At 42.3% G+C, this 17,784-nt stretch overlaps 1 protein-coding gene across 1 annotated transcript; it reads right to left on the bottom strand.

Annotated features, from left to right (window-relative positions):
- Positions 1 to 1,668: 1,668 nt before the first annotated feature.
- Positions 1,669 to 17,296, bottom strand: SHISAL2B (shisa like 2B). Its single transcript, XM_072750029.1, has 3 exons — positions 17,071 to 17,296; positions 13,120 to 13,277; positions 1,669 to 1,873 (listed from the first exon to the last, which is right to left on the bottom strand). The coding sequence occupies exons 1-3, from the start codon at positions 17,259 to 17,261 to the stop codon at positions 1,737 to 1,739; spliced, it is 486 nt and encodes a 161-aa protein (XP_072606130.1). The 5' UTR covers positions 17,262 to 17,296; the 3' UTR covers positions 1,669 to 1,736.
- Positions 17,297 to 17,784: the final 488 nt, after the last annotated feature.

Genomic DNA, 17,784 nt, shown 5'->3' with positions numbered 1-17,784 from the left:
TCCCCTCAGGTAACCTGGGTTGGCAGAGACTAGCTAGTACTAGTACTAGGACTCAGTTGTCCTTGGGCCATTGGCCTCCAAGGAGAATATGTTTCTTAAGCCAGCATGCTGGTAATCCCACTTGTGAAGCCCAGCATCTTCTGACCTCATTTGTCTCCCCCCAAATTTTTAAAAAAATATACAGAATGCCAGAGAATTGGGCTGCCTCTCCTAGGACACAACCTGTGACACACGCAGCCATGCCCAGCCCCAGTATCTCTCAAAGGTTAGGAGGAGTTTGAGGGACCATGAGCATTTTGCTGGCCTTGACCGGTTTGCCTGCCAACTGTCATTTATGGCATCTGCCCTTGCCCTTGAACAACAAAAGTAGAACTGTACCAGTGCCTTAACTTTCTCAACCTAGGTTTTTACCTGATGCAACATCTGACTATTAAGATAATTATGAATATCTGTGTATCAAGACAGCCAGTGTGAAATCCAGTACAAGCAGTAGATGCTGCAATAATGATCTGGAGCTATGCTCTCAATATAGCCACATGTGGCTGTTTAAACTTAGATTAATTAAATATAAATGTATTCTTCACTTGCATGAGCCCCATTTTAAGTGCCCAGTTGCCACATGAGGCTAGTGGCTACCATGGACAGTGCAGATAAAGAAAACTTTTCCATCATCCCAGAAGCTTCTACTGCACAGTGCTGGTCCAGGAGATAACATAGCTCTTGGTAAAAATTTTGACAGCCAAATGGTCAAAAGTTTGTAAAACCTGAACATGACCAAAAGCAATAGGGCATTCCTTTTTTTTTTTTTTTCTCTTCTACCAGAGAAGCCATATTTGACACATTTTGAAAGGCTGGTCTTTCAACTACAGGTATTTTATACAACACAGTAGATGTGTTGGCGGAGCCAGCTTTTAAAATTAATCCTTATTTCCTAGTGAATTCCGTTAGAAAACAAGGTCCGTGTTCTTGTAATAGAAATCACACTTAGGAATAAAAATCTTTCAAGACAATTATAATTTGCAGAAAGCATAGTTTGATTTCTAGGTGTCTAAGTGGTATTACTGCAATAGCCTTAGGTGGAGCTAGAGAACTTTATTTATTTTTTTTATAACTTTCATTATAGAAGTTCCATAGAAACTTCATCAGTGTAGGATTTTTGTTAGGGTTACCCCTTTGATATGCAGAAAATATTTGTCATGCAGATTACACATTGTGAGGGAATGTTACTGAATGTTAGCTTTTATAAAGACAATATATTCATTTTGTGCCCAGCAAGCCCTCTAAAAAAGGCATGGGTTGATCTCTAAGAGACCTAAGAACCTGCCACCTCTATTTTGTAAGACCATTCCCCCTGAGATTTCCCCTATCCTGTACCATCTCATAAAAAGAACTGCCTCTAAGTATCAAAAGAATTGTGAAATGTTGATGATATGACAAGTTTCTCATTGTTCTGCACTGGCATAGGCTTGCTTGTCTGTTATTGATAAGTTCTTTAATTTCTCATGAAGTATTAGCCTAATTTCATGTAATGCAAAAATATCTTAATTAGCAAATAAAAGTAAACTCCACATGATCAGAAACCTTAGTAGGTTTTTAATAAATTAATTGAATAATCGAAAATGCAGCTGTGTCTTGCTTTGTGAATTTTTAAAAAGCATAATTACGAACTGTATTTGGAATGCATTCTTTATTTGTATGGCTCCATCTCTGCAGTGAGCTTTTACAACACAGGCTGTTTAATAATACACAGTTTTGATTTGTGTGGTATCCATTTTTGGATCTTGAATTATATCATCAGCTTCATAGGATGTTTCAATTGTTGAATTTGATGCTGCGTTTGAATTGGGGGCTTTGGTTTTCCTGTTCGGGTTGCCTGCAAAACACAAACCAAATGAAATAGTTATTTGAAATTATGACATAACATTTGGCTTTTTAAAATGTGTGCTTAAAAAATACACTTTGGAGCCGTATTGAAAATATGTCTTGAAAACACTCCATTGATGAGTGAGAATTGAATCGTTTTAAAGTTGTTTTTGAGCATTTCCTTCTGAAAGTGAAATTAGGGAAATGATAACAGAAGTAAGAATTTCATTTCCGTGCTTACCTTTTTTATTTTTTTGCCTCCATGTTTCCATGGAGGAAATTACACATTGAGAAGAAGGCAACAATTTCTGGGTTGCTAAATAAAAGTGTGATTGTCCCTGTGCATAACGAACAAAACTATACTAAAGCTAATCGTAATAATTTGCAACACTCTTAAGGCTTTGCCATCATAATCAGTTTAGATGTAATGTTTAAAAAGAAACACATTTGTGGGGAATCCCTTGTGGCTCAGCAGTTTAGCGCCTGCCTTCGGCCCAGGACGTGATCCTGGAATCCCAAGGATCGAGTCCCACGTTGGGCTCCCTGCATGGAGCCTGCTTCTCCCTCCACCTGTGTCTCTGCCTCTCTCTCTCTCTCTCTCTCTCTCTCTCTCTCAGTCTCTCATGAATAAATAAATAAAATCTTAAAAAAAAACACATTTGTGCCACAATCTCATTCACTCATTCCATGTAAATATGAGTCCAAAATGCATAAGGGTAGAGGAATATGGACCTTTGCTCATCACCAAAACCAAACCTCATAGCAAAGAAATGGATTATTCTTCAAGAATGATTGTTAGAAAAGTTAAGGGCGCTCCTGGGCAGCTGTGTTGATTAAGCATCTGACTTGATTTCAGCTCAGGTCATGATCTCAGGATCTTTAGACTGGAGCCCCATGCCTGGCTCAGCACTCAGCATGGAGTCTGCTTGAGATTCTCTCCCTTTGGCTCCCCCTCCTTCCTCCTCAGCACCCCCCTCCCCGGCTTTCTCTCTCTCTCAAAAAAATCTTAAAGAAAAGTTATTGTATCATATAGTTCACCAACATATCCAAATTTAAACAACATAAATATGTAGAAGCAGTAGATTAATCCCTGCTGTCACTAATGCCCTCCTGGTGCTGAATCCCTAGCCCAGTTCACAGTCCGCATGTCTGACCTACTGGCAGCATTGTCCTTCCTTGGTCTCCAGGATACCACCCTTTCTTGACTCCCCTCCTCTTTCTCCATTGCTCCTTCTCAGTCTCTTGTTGGTCCCTTTTTCTTCTCTCAGGCCTCTTAGATTCAGGAGTGCCTCAGGGCCCAGCGCGTTGGTTCCTAGCCCCATCTTCCTCCCCAGTTAGTCTCATTTAGAAAAAAAATCTGCTCTGAACCTCCCTTAGAGGAAGTGGGATCCATTGGCCAAGAGGTTCCCCGATTAGAAACAGCTCCTTCCTCTACTGTTTCCCACTTACATCTTTCAATGTGTTCATACTGCCTGGCTTTGCTCAGTTATAAGTAATTGTACAGACTGCTTTCCAGACCCCGTCAGCATACCCCCACGGTGGGTTGATTTGGGACCTCAGCACTCGCAGGGCAAGATATTTACAAGTGGTGAAGAACAATGTCTCCCTCCAGCTCCCAGATCCTGCCCACAGCACTGGGCAACATGGGTGGCACTGTTCTCTGAGCTCACCTTAAAAGTATCCGAAGTTTAAAGCGTAGGGCCTGGAATCGTTCAAAAGATGCCTTTATTTCATCACTTCTGAACCTCTGTGGTGGTAAAGTACATGTTCTACTTCTCAACATTCCATCATAATGTTTCACCATAATAATGTGATTTTTTTTTTTTAGAAGTTAATTTGTTGTAGGCACAACATTTTCTACCTGGTAAGTAGCTCTATGCCCAGTCAGCAATCATTATCTGTTAAATGGAGTAGGGAAAGCTGGCATGAAAAATCTAATAAACCGATAAATTTGACTTGACTGTCACTTGCAGAGTGGAATTTTAGAAACTAATAGATGGAAATTTAACTACCAAGCACTTCAGTGGTGGAATTTATTCTCTATGGGGGCCACTGAAACTGTTTTCCTCTGGGAACATTTGAAAAGCAAAAATATTTCTAGGTTTGTTTTTCATTTGCACAGCAATGTTTGGTTAGTCCTCTTCAGTATTCAGCAGGTAAAGATAAAAGATCAAGGATAGAGGGTGTAAATTAGCTTCACATCATCTGGGAGGCTTTTGCATCTTACGTAAGCATTTCTTGACACATCTAAAACTTAAGACTTTTATTGGAGTTTCTGAAATGCTGAACTGAATGTTGGTTAATTCTAGTCCTTTGTGTTTCCTAAGCTTTTTTACAGACTTAGATTCATAAGTTATTTCAATAAGATTTTCAAGGTGTTTTTTTATAATAAATTAATTTTTTATTGGTGTTCAATTCACCAACATACAGAATAACACCCAGTGCTCATCCCGTCAAGTGTCCCCACCTCAGTGCCCGTCACCCATTCACCCCCCCCCACCCTCCTCCCCAAGGTGTTTTTATCTACCTTGTCACATATAGTTTTTGTATTTTAAAAAAAAATAAATTCAGGAAGTTATTTCCTAACTTAGAGGTTCTCTCTAAGAACCCCTTAGCTTGGGGTTCTCTCTTAGTCATCTCAGTTCTGACAGCCCCAGTTTCCATTATGTATTTTCTGGCAACAACCGAGAGAGTTGAACTAACCTGTCTACTGCCTTCTGAGATTTCAACGCTTGCAAAATATACTCCAGTGTTACAGGTTTCTCTTCATCCGGGACTTGTAAAGACACCCATTCTCCAGCCCTGCCTCCTTATCTCCTTGGCTACTGGATCCTTCTAATCAGTGTAGGCACAAATTTGTTTTTTAGACTGGCTTCTGACAGCAAGGCAGTTCCCCTCATGGAACCAATCTGCTTCACAAAGCAGAAAAGATTTGTCAGAAACACCCTTCCAATGTCACTGGAAGCAGGAATTTTGATTAGCAAGTTAACACCCCTAGTGTTCACTCCCTTCTCACAACTTATTAAAAAAAGAAAAAATCCAAAGAGGCTTTCAACGTGTATCCTTTCTGGTAAGTCAGAGTAATTGGACATAGAGAAAAACCACTGCAGTGAGTAGCTATCGCGGTAACAAGAGTCCAGCCAACTGCACCTCTTTGGAATCCTCTTAAAAGAGAAAGCAAGAAAAGTCTGAGCAACCTCACCTTTTCCTCGTTTTGCTTTGATAAACAGATGCTAATTTTTTAGCCAACAAGGTAGAGAAAAACCAGCTGCCTCTTCTTCTGCGCCAGGATTACAACATGGACTGGATTTTAAATAAATCTATCATTCCATGGAGCTCCCAAGGGATTTGTTACATCTAAAGGTTTTTCTTTTTTAATTCCTCCTTTTCCTTACTGAATGCAGATTGTGAGGCTCCAACATTACTGTTCTTAACTAGGTTTGACATTAGTTGTTCTTTCCACAGCTTGTGGCCCATTTTCTTTTTCTTTCTTTTTTCTTTTCTTTTTTTTTTTTTTTTTTTTTTTTTTGGTGTCTGGTCATCAGAGAGAAATCTCAACCTTCCTTTAATTCTATACCTCTCAGATTGGCATTTAAATTAAAGCTTTGGCCTTTGCCAAAATTCAAATCCAATTCCTCAGACAATCTTTGCACGTATCCTCCACAAAGTACGCCAATAGATTTTTTTTTTTCTGATAATAGTTGAATTTTGCATTCATTTTCAGAACCATTCCTCGGGAATCCATTTATCTTATAACTCATCTGTGAACTCTGCCCTTGCTTGCCATTTCAAAATACCAAAAGAGTGCTGGAGACCCCTGCAGGTCTTCCTCTCTTTGACTATCTGGCCGGAACTGTAATTAAGCTTTTCTGCTCTCATCTGCCCACATCCCCCTAGCTTCTGTGTCACATTCTCCATCCTACAGCAGCTTCTAATTCCTAATTAGCTGGCTCACTTTATTGCTGAGTGGAAAATCTACACATCTGACTCATCCCACAGTTCCTCCTAGGGAAAACAGGCAACCTTAAATCTACCCTAAGTGTGATTGATTTGCAAGAGGATGTTTTCCCTTCGAGTTTAATATGGCCCATAGGCTGGATCTGAAGGTAATGGTCAAGTGGGCAAAACTTGCCTAGTGACCTACTGATTTATTGTGTTTTCCCTGTCTCCTTCTCCTGCCTTAAGAATATATAGATATCTCAGATAAATACACTTAAAAATTTACTGTAAAAGCTACAATCTTTGACTCGCCCTTTTGCTTTATCCATCCACCGATGAGTGAAGGCAGTTCTCTCCAGAAATGTTTTTCCTATCCTATTTTTTTCCACAATGAGCTTTCTTTTTCTTTTTCTTTTCTGCATTATTAAATTTTCCCAACCACTGGTGAATAACATAACTCAAAAATAACCTAGTGGATATTTAAAATCCTTTAAATGAATTTTCACAATTTTCCGGCTTCTGTTTTGTTTATTGGTTCCAACATCAGCCAAGATTGCCTAACCCTGAGCCCTGAGGAGGACCCACAAATACTAAATGTGGCAGTAGCTCTGCTGAGCAATTTGATCTTCTACATTCTAGGAACAAAAACGGTCATAGGAAATTATATGATTATAATTATAATATTATTATATTATATAATTATATGATTTTAAGTAGAAAGACCCCTTTAGGAGACATATTAACCTTTTCTGCCATTGAGTTCAAATTACCCCATCTTCTACTAAGATCTCAGTGAGTTCTTAAAGACTTTCTGAAACAAAGAATGGTATTACAAAATAATTTGGCAGCCTACTGAATAAGAGTTTTGAGCAGGGTTTTGTTGGAGAGGTGTTAAGGCTATTAAGAAAAATAGATCCCAAAGTTATCTGTAAACTTAGTGCAAAACCCATCAAAATACCACTTGATTTTTAAAAATTTGGCGTGATTCAAAAATTTATTTGGAAGCCTGAACATTACAGGAGTAGCCAACAAACTTTGATAAAGAAGAATAGTGGTAAGGGAGGAAGGAGAAAGTCTTGCCTGGTCAGATATTAAAACCATATCACTACCATAATTTTTAAGGTATATTATTAGCTTAAGAATAAATGGATTGATAAATTTAACACAGCAAAATAGCGTTCAAAAAATTTTGGACACATTTCAAAAGGGCAAAGGACCCAATTTAAAGAAGGCTCCCACAGGCCAAATCTGAGACAATGTAAGGATTAGAATAAATAATGACAGTAATAGAATATTTTAAAACAAAGAATCTGAGTCCATACTGATCTTAATAAATAAATGAATAGGTAAATAAATAGGGGAGAAAGGAAAGCTCTTCCTTGTAGTAGAATAGCAACCAACATCAAAGGAATGTGAGGCTTGGAAAGTCACTATTTTATAACTATTGTAATGATAGGTCTAAAATTATTTTGAAATTTTGAATGGGGACACCTGGGTGGTTCAATGGTTGAGCATCTGCCTTCGGCTCAGGTTGTGATCCCAGGGTCCTGAGATCAAGTCCCGCATCAGGCTCCCTGGCAGGGAGCCTGCTTCTCCCTCTGCCTGTGTCTCTGCCTCTCTCTCTCTGTCTCATGAATAAATAAATAAAATCAAGAGAGAAAGAAGAAAGAAGAAAGAAAGAAAGAAAGAAAGAAAGAAAGAAAGAAAGAAGAAAGAGAAATTTTGAATCAAAAAACCCAGTCAAGACCCATCAATGAATGGATGAAAATTTGAGAAGGAACAGAATATTTTCCATCTCAAAGTACCTCCTCACAAAGTACTTAGTAATTAATAGGGAACAATCGTGACTTTACAACATACTAATCCAGCAAATACAACCTTAACCAACGAATCAAACTTAGTATCACCTCTAATGGGACAAAACAATATTATGTGCTTCCTGCTATGATGCCCTGAGAATATGATTTCCATGTATTCCTGTCAAAATGTATTATCTCTCTCCAATCATGAGAAAATATCAGACAAATTGAAAGACACTGTACAGAATAACTGGTTTTTGCTTTTCAAAAATGTCGAGATCATGAAAGACAAAGAAAGGCTGACAATTAAAGGAGGCTAAAGAAATATGACAACTAATTACTAGACTAGATGCGGATGAGAAAAACATCACTATTAAGGATATTGGCAAAATCTGAATACGAACTGAAGATTAGATATTACTGTATCCATGTTACATTTCCTGACTTTGATGAACATGCTGTAACTATGTAAGAAAAAAATCCTCTTCTTGGGAAATACTGAAATATTTATGGTTAAAAGGCACAATATCTGCAAAATTATTTTCAAATGGTTCAGAAAATATACATTGAATGGAAGTCAATGATAAAGAAAATGAGGCAAAACATTAAGAAGAGGTATACAACCTCTATGCAATTCTTGCAATTTTTCTCAAAGTGTGAAATCATATCAAAATAAAAGAATTAAAAAAAATCACAGCACTCTGTCAGTAAAGTGGAATTATTCTATGACAAAGGCATTTACTTATTGGCAAACAAAGATGTCAATATTGTCCAGTGGAAAAAATGCGTAAGACTCATCCCTCCTCCCATTTTGTTAGATCCACTTGTGTATAGATGCATACCAAAAATCCATGAAAGAATTCAACATGGTGTTCATAACCCCCATCTCTGTACGGTGCAATCACGTAAGACCCTGTTTCTTTGTTTCCCCATATTGTCTCATTCTCCACCAATAAAAGTGAATTGAAAGAAAGGTCTTTCTTTCCGGGTGACTCTTCCAAGAAGAAGAAACAGAGCAGACCATTCTGAGCCAGGCCGAGTCATGTTGGTGCTCACGGGCAGAAGAAACAATTGCATGATCCTCAGATGTGCTTTCTCAGGATTCTATAGGTAATTTCTATTTTTCTCCTAGGCAGCCACACCTTACTGAGGATTTGCTTGCTCTCTCTCATTTAGATCGCCTGCCTTTACAAGAGAGACCACCAGGTAGATACAGGCTTGGAGTTTCTACTACCTCTCTACAGCTATATTGTTCTCTTTGTGCCAAGCAGCTCTACTAATAACTGTCCTTTCAATTTCCATCCCAAACTCTGCTTCCAACAAGCCCTGTCCTTAGGCCTTCACCACTCCCCTCCCCCCCCCCCCACACACACTCCCCCAGCGTGTCAGAACCACAGGGTGGTTGTGCTTAGGCTTCCTGGAGCTCCAATCTTCTTCAGATGTGAGGAGGAAAATATGTTATTATTAAAGACAAGCCTTCACATTCAGCCAAATGGAAAAAAAATGACGTAAATTTTAAAAATAAGATGGGAAAAGGGTAAACATAAAAGGGGAACTTCAAATAATTTAAAGCTGAGATCATGACCTGAGCCGAAGGCAGACACTTAACCGGCTGAGCCACCCAGGCACCCTTTCTTTCTGATGTATACAATTTAAGCTTTTATACATTTTGAATTGATCCCGAAAACATCAGATCACTGGCAGTGACTGCAGTGTTTCATCGGGCTACATCCAGGGTACACTTTGTGGACAGGTACTGTCACCAAGAAATTAATTACCCTTTAAATTGTGTCCCATCATCATTTTCTTCCCTCTTTCCGTGTTTTGAGTTATGCACATTTCCAATGCCCCATGTGGTCGGAAGGGGCTCCCTGCACAGCAGGGAGTCTGCTTCTCCCTCTCCCCCTGCCGCTCCCCTGCTTTTGCTTCTCTTGCTCTCTGTCAAACAAATAAAAAAATCTTTTTTAAAATTAAAAAAAATAAAACTGACTTAGGGCACTGCACTTTGGTGTTTCTATAAGTGACAATAGTCTAAGTCTAGAATAGTTTAATAGACAGTTTTGCCAAGTTTTCCTTTGTGTATCTTTATTGGGTTTTATTCTTTTTTTAAAAAGATTTATTTATTTGAGAGAGAGAGAGAGAGAGAGAGCACGCACTTGAGCACGAGTAGAAGGAGGGGCTGAAGGAGAAGCAGACTCCCTGCTGAGCCCAAGGTGGGGCTCAGTCCCAGGACCCTGAGAGCATGACTAGAGCCTAAAGCAGATGCTTAATCAACTGAGCCCCCCAGACACTCCAAGCAAGGTTTACTGAGACATAGTAAAGTGATAGTACAAAGCTTCGAAGACAGAGGGGACCCGAGAGGGTTGCCCACCCTAAGTCAGTTTTAGAATGCACACAAAAACATTTTTCCCCTCCAAGCCATTCAAATTGCCTGTAATGACAACAGTCTCAATTATAAAAATTTTATAAAAATCTAAAATAATGGGAGGTCGACTCTTAGGAATAGGTCACTTTGAAAGAAGAGAGTCGTAACAGAAAATACCAGTTTCCTCTGATGTAATATTCACTTGCTTGCTCTTCTGCAAACATTTCATTATGTCCTTGACCTTGAAGGCATTCTTTAAGTGGAATAAGGACTTTTTATTTTAATAGCTAGGACACGGGAATCTATTCCTAGGTGGAACAGAGCATATGCATATTTCACAGCAGCACCACAATGTTTGCACTTTAAAGGATCACTTTCAAATATAAACCATCTTCTTTTCCTGTCTCAGTAACATGTGGACTGCCTATTTTGTTTTGGGCTCCCCACCATGTCTGATTTGGTTAAAACCAACCCAAAGAACCCAAATCACTTCATTTGAAAGCAGCAGGAAGGTGGTGATCATATAAAACCCTGCCTTGTCAACAGCACACAATGTTTTTGAGAGGAAACATTTTGATGCAAGGAAGCAACTCCTTCTAACTACCTCAGAAGGGCATTAATGGATCTCCTTATCTAAACAGCAATAAGAGGACAAGACTTGAATCAACAAGCCAACTAATTCTGTCACTGGGTTCTCAGAGCCAACATGAAATAACATGAAATAACAACATGAAATAACATTCTGGAGCAGTCCCTGAGATAAATCAGGAAAAACAGCCAACTTCTACTTAGCACAACGCACTGCACACAGGAGACATTCAACGACTGTTTGACGACTCTATAGGTCACAATAAAGATGTCCCTTTGATCATCTACTATAAATTGATCATTTACTTCATTCAACAAACATCGTTAAGTGTTCTAGGCAATAGCGATACAGTCGTAAGGAAACAAGATGAAAATTATTACTTTCTTGGAACGTACTCTCCAGTGGGAGTGGAGAAAAGTTAGACAGTAGATAGCTAAAATATATAGTATAGTAGTGCTGACCGCTTAGGAGAAAAATAGAACGGGAAGGGTGTGTGAAATAATGAAGGGGAGCTAAAAAGCCAGACAGGGTGACCAGGGAAGAACTCCCTAGGAATGTGACCTTTTAGTAAAGATGTGAAAGGCAGTGCAAGTCACATGGATATCTCAGGGAAAGGCCTTCTGGACAAGGGTGGCAGCACATGCAAAGGCCCTGCAGCAGAGGAGTTTCAAGGGACAGCAAAGAGGCCAATGTGTCTCCTCCACACAGGAGATGAGAGGAATGTGGGTGGAGAGGGCAAACTGCAGAAGCCCTGATAGGTCCCAGGTAAGGCTTCAGTATCTAACAAGATGGATGGGAAGTGATTAAGGTTTTGTTTTGTTTTGTTTTTTGTTTTTTGTTTTTTATTTTTAGCAGAGAACTGACAAGACCTGGCTTGGGTTTTAGCAGCCTCACTTTTCCTGCTTTGTGGACAGCAGACAGCAGGGGAGCAAGGGGTTAGCTGGGAAGGGGAGCTATTTGTTTTAAAATGCAGAGTCTGGGGATGCCTGGGTGGCTCAGTACATCCTCCTGCAGGGAGCCTGCTTCTCCCTCTGCCTGTGTCTCTGCCTCTCTCTGTGTATCTCTCATGAATAAATAAATAAAAATCTTTAAAAATAAAATAAAATGCAGAGTCTGGAGTTCCCTAGGTGATTCTTAGGCATAGCAAAATTCAAGAATTTCTACATTAAATTATCTTGAGACAAAAATTGATTTTATGATCTAATTCTTTGGTGATCACCAATCCAGTGCTGCATTTCGCCAGTGGAGAAACAGGATCTAAGCTACTGGACTCACTTCAATGAACAACCTGTCCATTCAGCCGCACAGTTCCAAACAGCGCTTCAAAAAAAGATCCGCCAAGGGACCCTGGCCTCTTGCTCTGTGATGCAGGACACCCTCTGAGAGAGATCTCCTCTGCAGAAAAGGAAAGTAGAGCCAATGCAATCATTCAGTCACAGTGTATTTGATAAGGTCACAGAGCATCTACTCCATAAATAGAAGTTTCAGGATTCAGCCCAAGGAGGGCATCTGAGCAGGTGACTTTCCAAAACTTTTTAAAGTAAACTTTTCAGTTCCTTTTTAAGTAGAAGTTGGTGAGCACTTGTATCTTGTTCTAAATATATAGATCCTACATTTTAAAAAATATTTTTATTTATTCATGAGAGACACAGAGAAAGAGGTAGAGGCAGAAGCAGGCTCCCGGGATCAAGCCCTCAGTCAAAGGCAGATACTCAACCACTGAGCCACCCAGGCATCCCTACATCCTAAATTTCTATTAAAATACACTTTAAGTATGTATCTCAAAATGTTTGATTACTACTTTTTAATTAATACACCAAGAGAAATTTATATTCACAAAAGTCACAATTCTTTCTGATTGAATTTCGCATGCTAATGGTTAGCATTTGTGTGACACTTTGTAATTGAGATGATGAGACCCAGTTCCACAAACTGTACATAAAAATTTCTTTCTAACTCTATAGGCACTCTCCACACAAGCGCACAAACACACACGCATGTGTGTATCTTCACTAGTGTGTAATCCATTCAAACACTGTCTTCTATTGACTTTTCCTCTGCTTTTATTCCTTCTGTGGGCCTCTGCAGTATTTTATGGGCCTCCCCTGAATATTGCACCCCTCAAACGCTCAGGGGAAAGCCCAACTGATCACTGACTGGCCCATCTTGAGCGATGCAACCCTGAGAATTAACCACCAGAGATTTTGCTCATCTATTCAACTTCTTTGGCTCTATCAAAAACAAAGTTAATTTTTTTTTAACTCTAAGAGGATAAAAACCTTCAAAACGGAAAGAGACTTAAATATAATAGAGTGGATCTGCTGGATCCATGTGTTGGTTTTCATGAGAACATCTACGTCCTGCCACTCTTTTGTCCTCTGGCCCAATTTCTCGAAGGGTTTTCACCGTTAACGCCTGATTTCATGTGAATCTTTTAAAAGGCGCCTAACATACCGAGTTTTTGAAAAGCGTTCCTTGTCAACGGTCTGATGTGTCACCCAGGGATGGGTGATCATTTTGAATCGCATGCAGGGAGTTGGCTACGAATTACAGACACGGATTACCTTCTCGAGTGGAAGATGCCTCTAGTTGCTGAAGCTGGAGGCCGCTGTCTAACCTTTGAGGCTTTGTAGACAGAAATAAGTAGCACAGGACACAGACGCTGATGACAAAGGCAAGTAGAACAAGGGCAGCAGTTCCCAGTCCAACCAGGGCACCGATGCTGGAGGAGACAAGAAGAACATCCTCACTGTCGCACAAAATGGTTTGCACACACCCCCTAGAGGGCAGGTTTGAATGTAGTTCATTCTTGCTCCAGGCACTCCTAGCCAAATTATATGTTAGTACAAACGGTCTCTGATTGGAATCTAAAGCTCACCTCCTGCCTTCCGCAGGTTCTTACATTTTCTCAATACATTTACATGGTAACGTTAGTAATAGAATATCATGCGAGCTCAGATGGCAGGTGGATGGCCACATGATTCTCTAAATACCGCAAAGGAACCTCTGTCAGTATATGTTAGAAGCAAACATCGTGTTCACCAACAAAAGGGGAATTAGCAAAATACTCTCTGGGACAAAAGTAGCAATGCAGATGTAGAACTTTTCTTTTGGAGACGTGTATGGAAGAGGGCACCTACCAATACACGAAGCCACAGCTCTTCCAAAAGAGAAGAAGGTTTAATGAAAGGGAAGCAGTACTTATGAAATGTATATAAAGTCCAGGTTTATCTGGGTTTTTCCTTTCTAAAAGAGCATAATACCAAAGGCCTCTAGTGCCAAGGAAGAAACCCTTGGGCTTTTCTCCAAAAAAAAGGGGGGGGGGATATCTGATACTCTTTTCTCCGCATTAACTTTGTAATAATTCCTTCCAAGCAGTTATCTAAGACTAATCGTTTGAGAGGTAACACAGTTTACATAAGCCTGTGAACTTGATACTTTTAAATAGGAAAAGGATCTTGGGAAAAAAATTATCTCGAAAAACTAATAAGCTTTCCTTATTATTTTGCTTTCCAATGTATGTAAACATGTAGAGAGAGATTTTAAGCTGCTCAAGAGCACATAGTTCTGTTGACTTGCCCATAGTGCAGTGCCCCTGACAAGTTTGAGATGTACCCAGGGAAGGAGGGAGGGGAGACTCTGACCAGGGATGCTACGTGTGTTAGGGCTCTGGGAAGAAGGAGAACAAAATCAAAAGCGAGCCGCTAAGCTTATTCCATTTACTTTGATTTTAGGAGATAAAGCCCTTCTGCCATTTAGAGATGGCCTCCTTGGCCACAGACTTGGAGTCAGACATCCAAAGACACGTGTGTCTGCTATATTCATGTCGGCCCCTACTGAAGACTGGATAATTTTGTGGTTAGAGTCAGTATGTAGTTTTATATCTAAATTGGACTTCGCCCTCGCTTGTGCACTCTGAGTCCAAGGGGTAGACTCCCTGGCTCCGGCAACTCCGCTTTCATGTTAGTTTGCACCAAAGCTGACTTTTGTAGAGTATGTGCATCTGGGAACGTTAGGACTACGCACAGACACAGGGGAACATAATCCACTTAATTAACATTAAGTTAATGCTGCCTAAGACAGCTAGGCTGCCGCACATCTAGGAAGATTCCTGAAATGAGAACAGGTTATTAAAAAAAAAAAAATCTTCAAAGTAAAAAAAGTAATTTAGTCAATTTAAAAGTCAACTTAATTAAATTCAACACGCATATTGGGAGCTTTCAATGTGCACAGTTGAAAAACCAGCCACATGATTTGAAGGAAAAAGCAAAGCATGCTGTTGCTGCTTTCTTTCTTTTTTTTTTCTTTTTTTTTTTTTTTTTTGCTGCTTTCTATTATAAGGAAAGAAGGTCCTGCATAATCTTGGACAGTTAGAGTCACAGTTCCACTACGTTGGAAATGCTGCTTTGTGCGCACAAAACTCTAGATACATCTCCTAAAATATTCATTTTGGGAAATACTTACTGACCTCATGTGTTGCCCTGTGCAATAGGTATTATTTTCCTAGGTCCTCAAAGCAGGTTGCCAAAGGAAGCCCTGAGAGGTCAGGGACTTATTTGTAAGAGAAGAAAGGATGCTGTGGGGGAGGATGGTGGTGGTGGTGGTGGTGGGGAATGCAGAACAGGCCAGATGATCCCATCCTCGCAGCATCCTGGGCTCTGAAGCTGCAACCACATTCATGTTACCTTTCCCCGCCTTAGCAACTTCGCTTACCTGGTAGTAGCTGCGCCCCGCCTTTCTCCAGCAGCTGCATAATCTCAGAACAAATGTTAGTGGCTTTAGGAATATTTCCGTCATGGGGACTATTTTAAATTTGGGTGGAGAGCAAAGAATAAGAGGGAAATGAAGCTCTGAATTTTTACTTCCCCAGTGCGTTCCCAGCGCTCAGTAACTCACAGGATCCCCAGGTTTAACATGGCCAACAGATGCCATCAGTTGAGATGGTTTTTATGTCTCCCAGGAGCTGAGCTCTCCTGTCTGTGTTGTCCAGGCTGAGTGAAGACCCCAACTAGCTAGTCGTTCTCTGTGCCCTCATAAACCTATCCTCTGCTGCCTGTCACTTTGGAACTATTCAAGGGTCTGAGAATCCCAGGCACTTTTCTGAGTTTGACTTAAGAGTTGCCAGTCTCTGTTGGAGGTGCTGCCCTCATTATTAACACCTCCAAAGACTCAGAGCTGGCTTCCAAAAGTGCTATTTTCCAAAAGGCCAAATGATATGCAATACTGATTACTTCTCCAGATGAGAGGGATAAGCCACCACTATTTTCTGAGATTTTGCCCCACTCTGGCCACAATACAACGTTGTCACCTGAACTGACTGGTTAGCAACACTCCTTTGGAGGAGTTTTTGAAACTCACAGTATTTAAAAAAAAAAAAAATCATTTCATTGCCTCCAGAAGTAACAGTTACAGTCAGCCGTTGGAGACTGGACAAGTGTGACAAATTCTGGATCATGCTAGAGGATTAGAGAAATAACACTCTTCTCCTTGCTAGCAGCGTCTCTCTCTTGTCGGGCATCATCAGCTCATTGGTTTGTGAGAAACCAATGAAGGTGGGTTTGGAGTTCTTTCCCGTTCATTATCCAGGCAAAAACCAAAGGATGGAGTTCAGAGGTTGCAATCTTCTGGAGTAGAAAGGGGCGGGGGGGGGGTGGTGGTGGGAGCATTTCACAGTGAAAATACCTACATCAATAGTAGGTGGACTAAGTAAAATTGCCATCATAGGAAAAAGAGGCAAGGAAGGCTCCACCTTAGAAAGTCTCCTGTCTGGGGTCCGTCGGTGGCTCAGCGGTTTAGCGCCTGCCTTGGGCCCAGGGTGTGGTGTGATCCTGGGGACCCCAGATCAAGTCCTGCATCGGGCTCCCTGGATGGAGCCTGCTTCTCCCTCTGCCTCTCTCTCTGTCTCTCATGAATAAATAAACAAAATCTTAAAAAGAAAAAAAGAAAGAAAGTCTGTCTTGGCTCCAGGGGCCAAGTGGCCCACGTGTTAATCAAGGGGTGTCCTGTAAAGGTTCTAAGGAGCGGGTATCAATCACAGCAAGTAAAACTTTCCCTCTGCCTGTGATCCATCAAATTCGGTTCAGGGTCATCTGAAAAGAGCAAATTTGGGGAGTCCAGTCGCTCTACGCGCGCGCACGCCTCTTTTTGATTCCTCCGCACACTCCAGGAGACTTTAAACCCTTTAAACACTCCGGTCTTCGGTGAATACCTAAGAAGGCGCCCCCCCCCACACCAAGTGTCTGTCTCCCCCTTTGTATTCAAATGCACCAAATGCCCGAACAAATGCAAAAGAGCGAGAGCTGTGCGCGCCTGCCCCCCGCACCCCGCACCGCGCACCCCAGCGCCCAGGGCGCACAGCCTCGGGGGGTCCCTCCGCCGGGCCGGGGATGGGGGGGCGGGGGGTGCAGCACCGGGCGGGTCCCTCAGCCGCCCCCCCTCCCCAGGGAGCCGAGCCTGCACCACCACCACCCCCCGGAGCATCCCCCCTCTCCATCCCGGGCCCGCCGCCTGCGCACCTGAGGCTCCACATGTAGCCGTGCTTGTAGGGGAAGTAGCTGCCCGGCTCCCCGCAGCAGTACTTGAGGTCTGCGAAGCCGCAGCAGTAGCGGAGGGCGGCGCCCTCGCCGCTTCGGGGGCACTCGAAGGGCTCCACGAAGGTGCGGTTGAGGCTGTAGTAGCCCGAGCACACCCGGCCCGCCTCGCTCATCGCGGCCCCGCTGCGCTCCTGCGGGGGGCGGCCTCCGCGCGCCCCCTCCCCTCCCCTTCCCTCCCCTCCCCTCCCCGTCCGACCCTGGGCCCTTCTCCCACCGCGTGGTCTCCTGCTCGCCCCCTGCCTTGGGCGGCTTCCTCGCGCTCCCTGCACCGGCACCCGGGAGCTCAGCTGGCCCGCGGCGCGCCAGAAGGCGAGCTCACCCGCAGGAGAAGTGCGGGTGTGGCAGGTGCCTGCCGTCTGCACAGGTGCAGCCCGAGTTGCCGCGCCGCCTGCCCGGGATGGGGGGGGGGTGCTCCGGGCACGCGGAGCAGGACGGGCCCCCCCACCCTCACCCCCCACCCCGCAGAGCCACAGCCACTGCGCTGCCCCGGGAGCTGGGGGGGTGGGTGAGGCGCACCCCGACTTTGAGAAGGACGCGCGACGCCCTAACAGCTGCCAGTTCAAAGAAATCAAAGAAGCAAGGTTTTTTTTCACCCCAAAGCTGGCCGTGCGTTCCGCATTCTGGGAAGCGGCCCCG

The sequence above is a fragment of the Vulpes vulpes genome, chromosome 2 (genome assembly GCF_048418805.1).
Source record: "Vulpes vulpes isolate BD-2025 chromosome 2, VulVul3, whole genome shotgun sequence".
Lineage (NCBI taxonomy): Eukaryota > Metazoa > Chordata > Mammalia > Carnivora > Canidae > Vulpes > Vulpes vulpes.
Note: the sequence above shows the minus strand (reverse complement) of the source record. Positions and strands in the feature narration are given on the sequence as shown.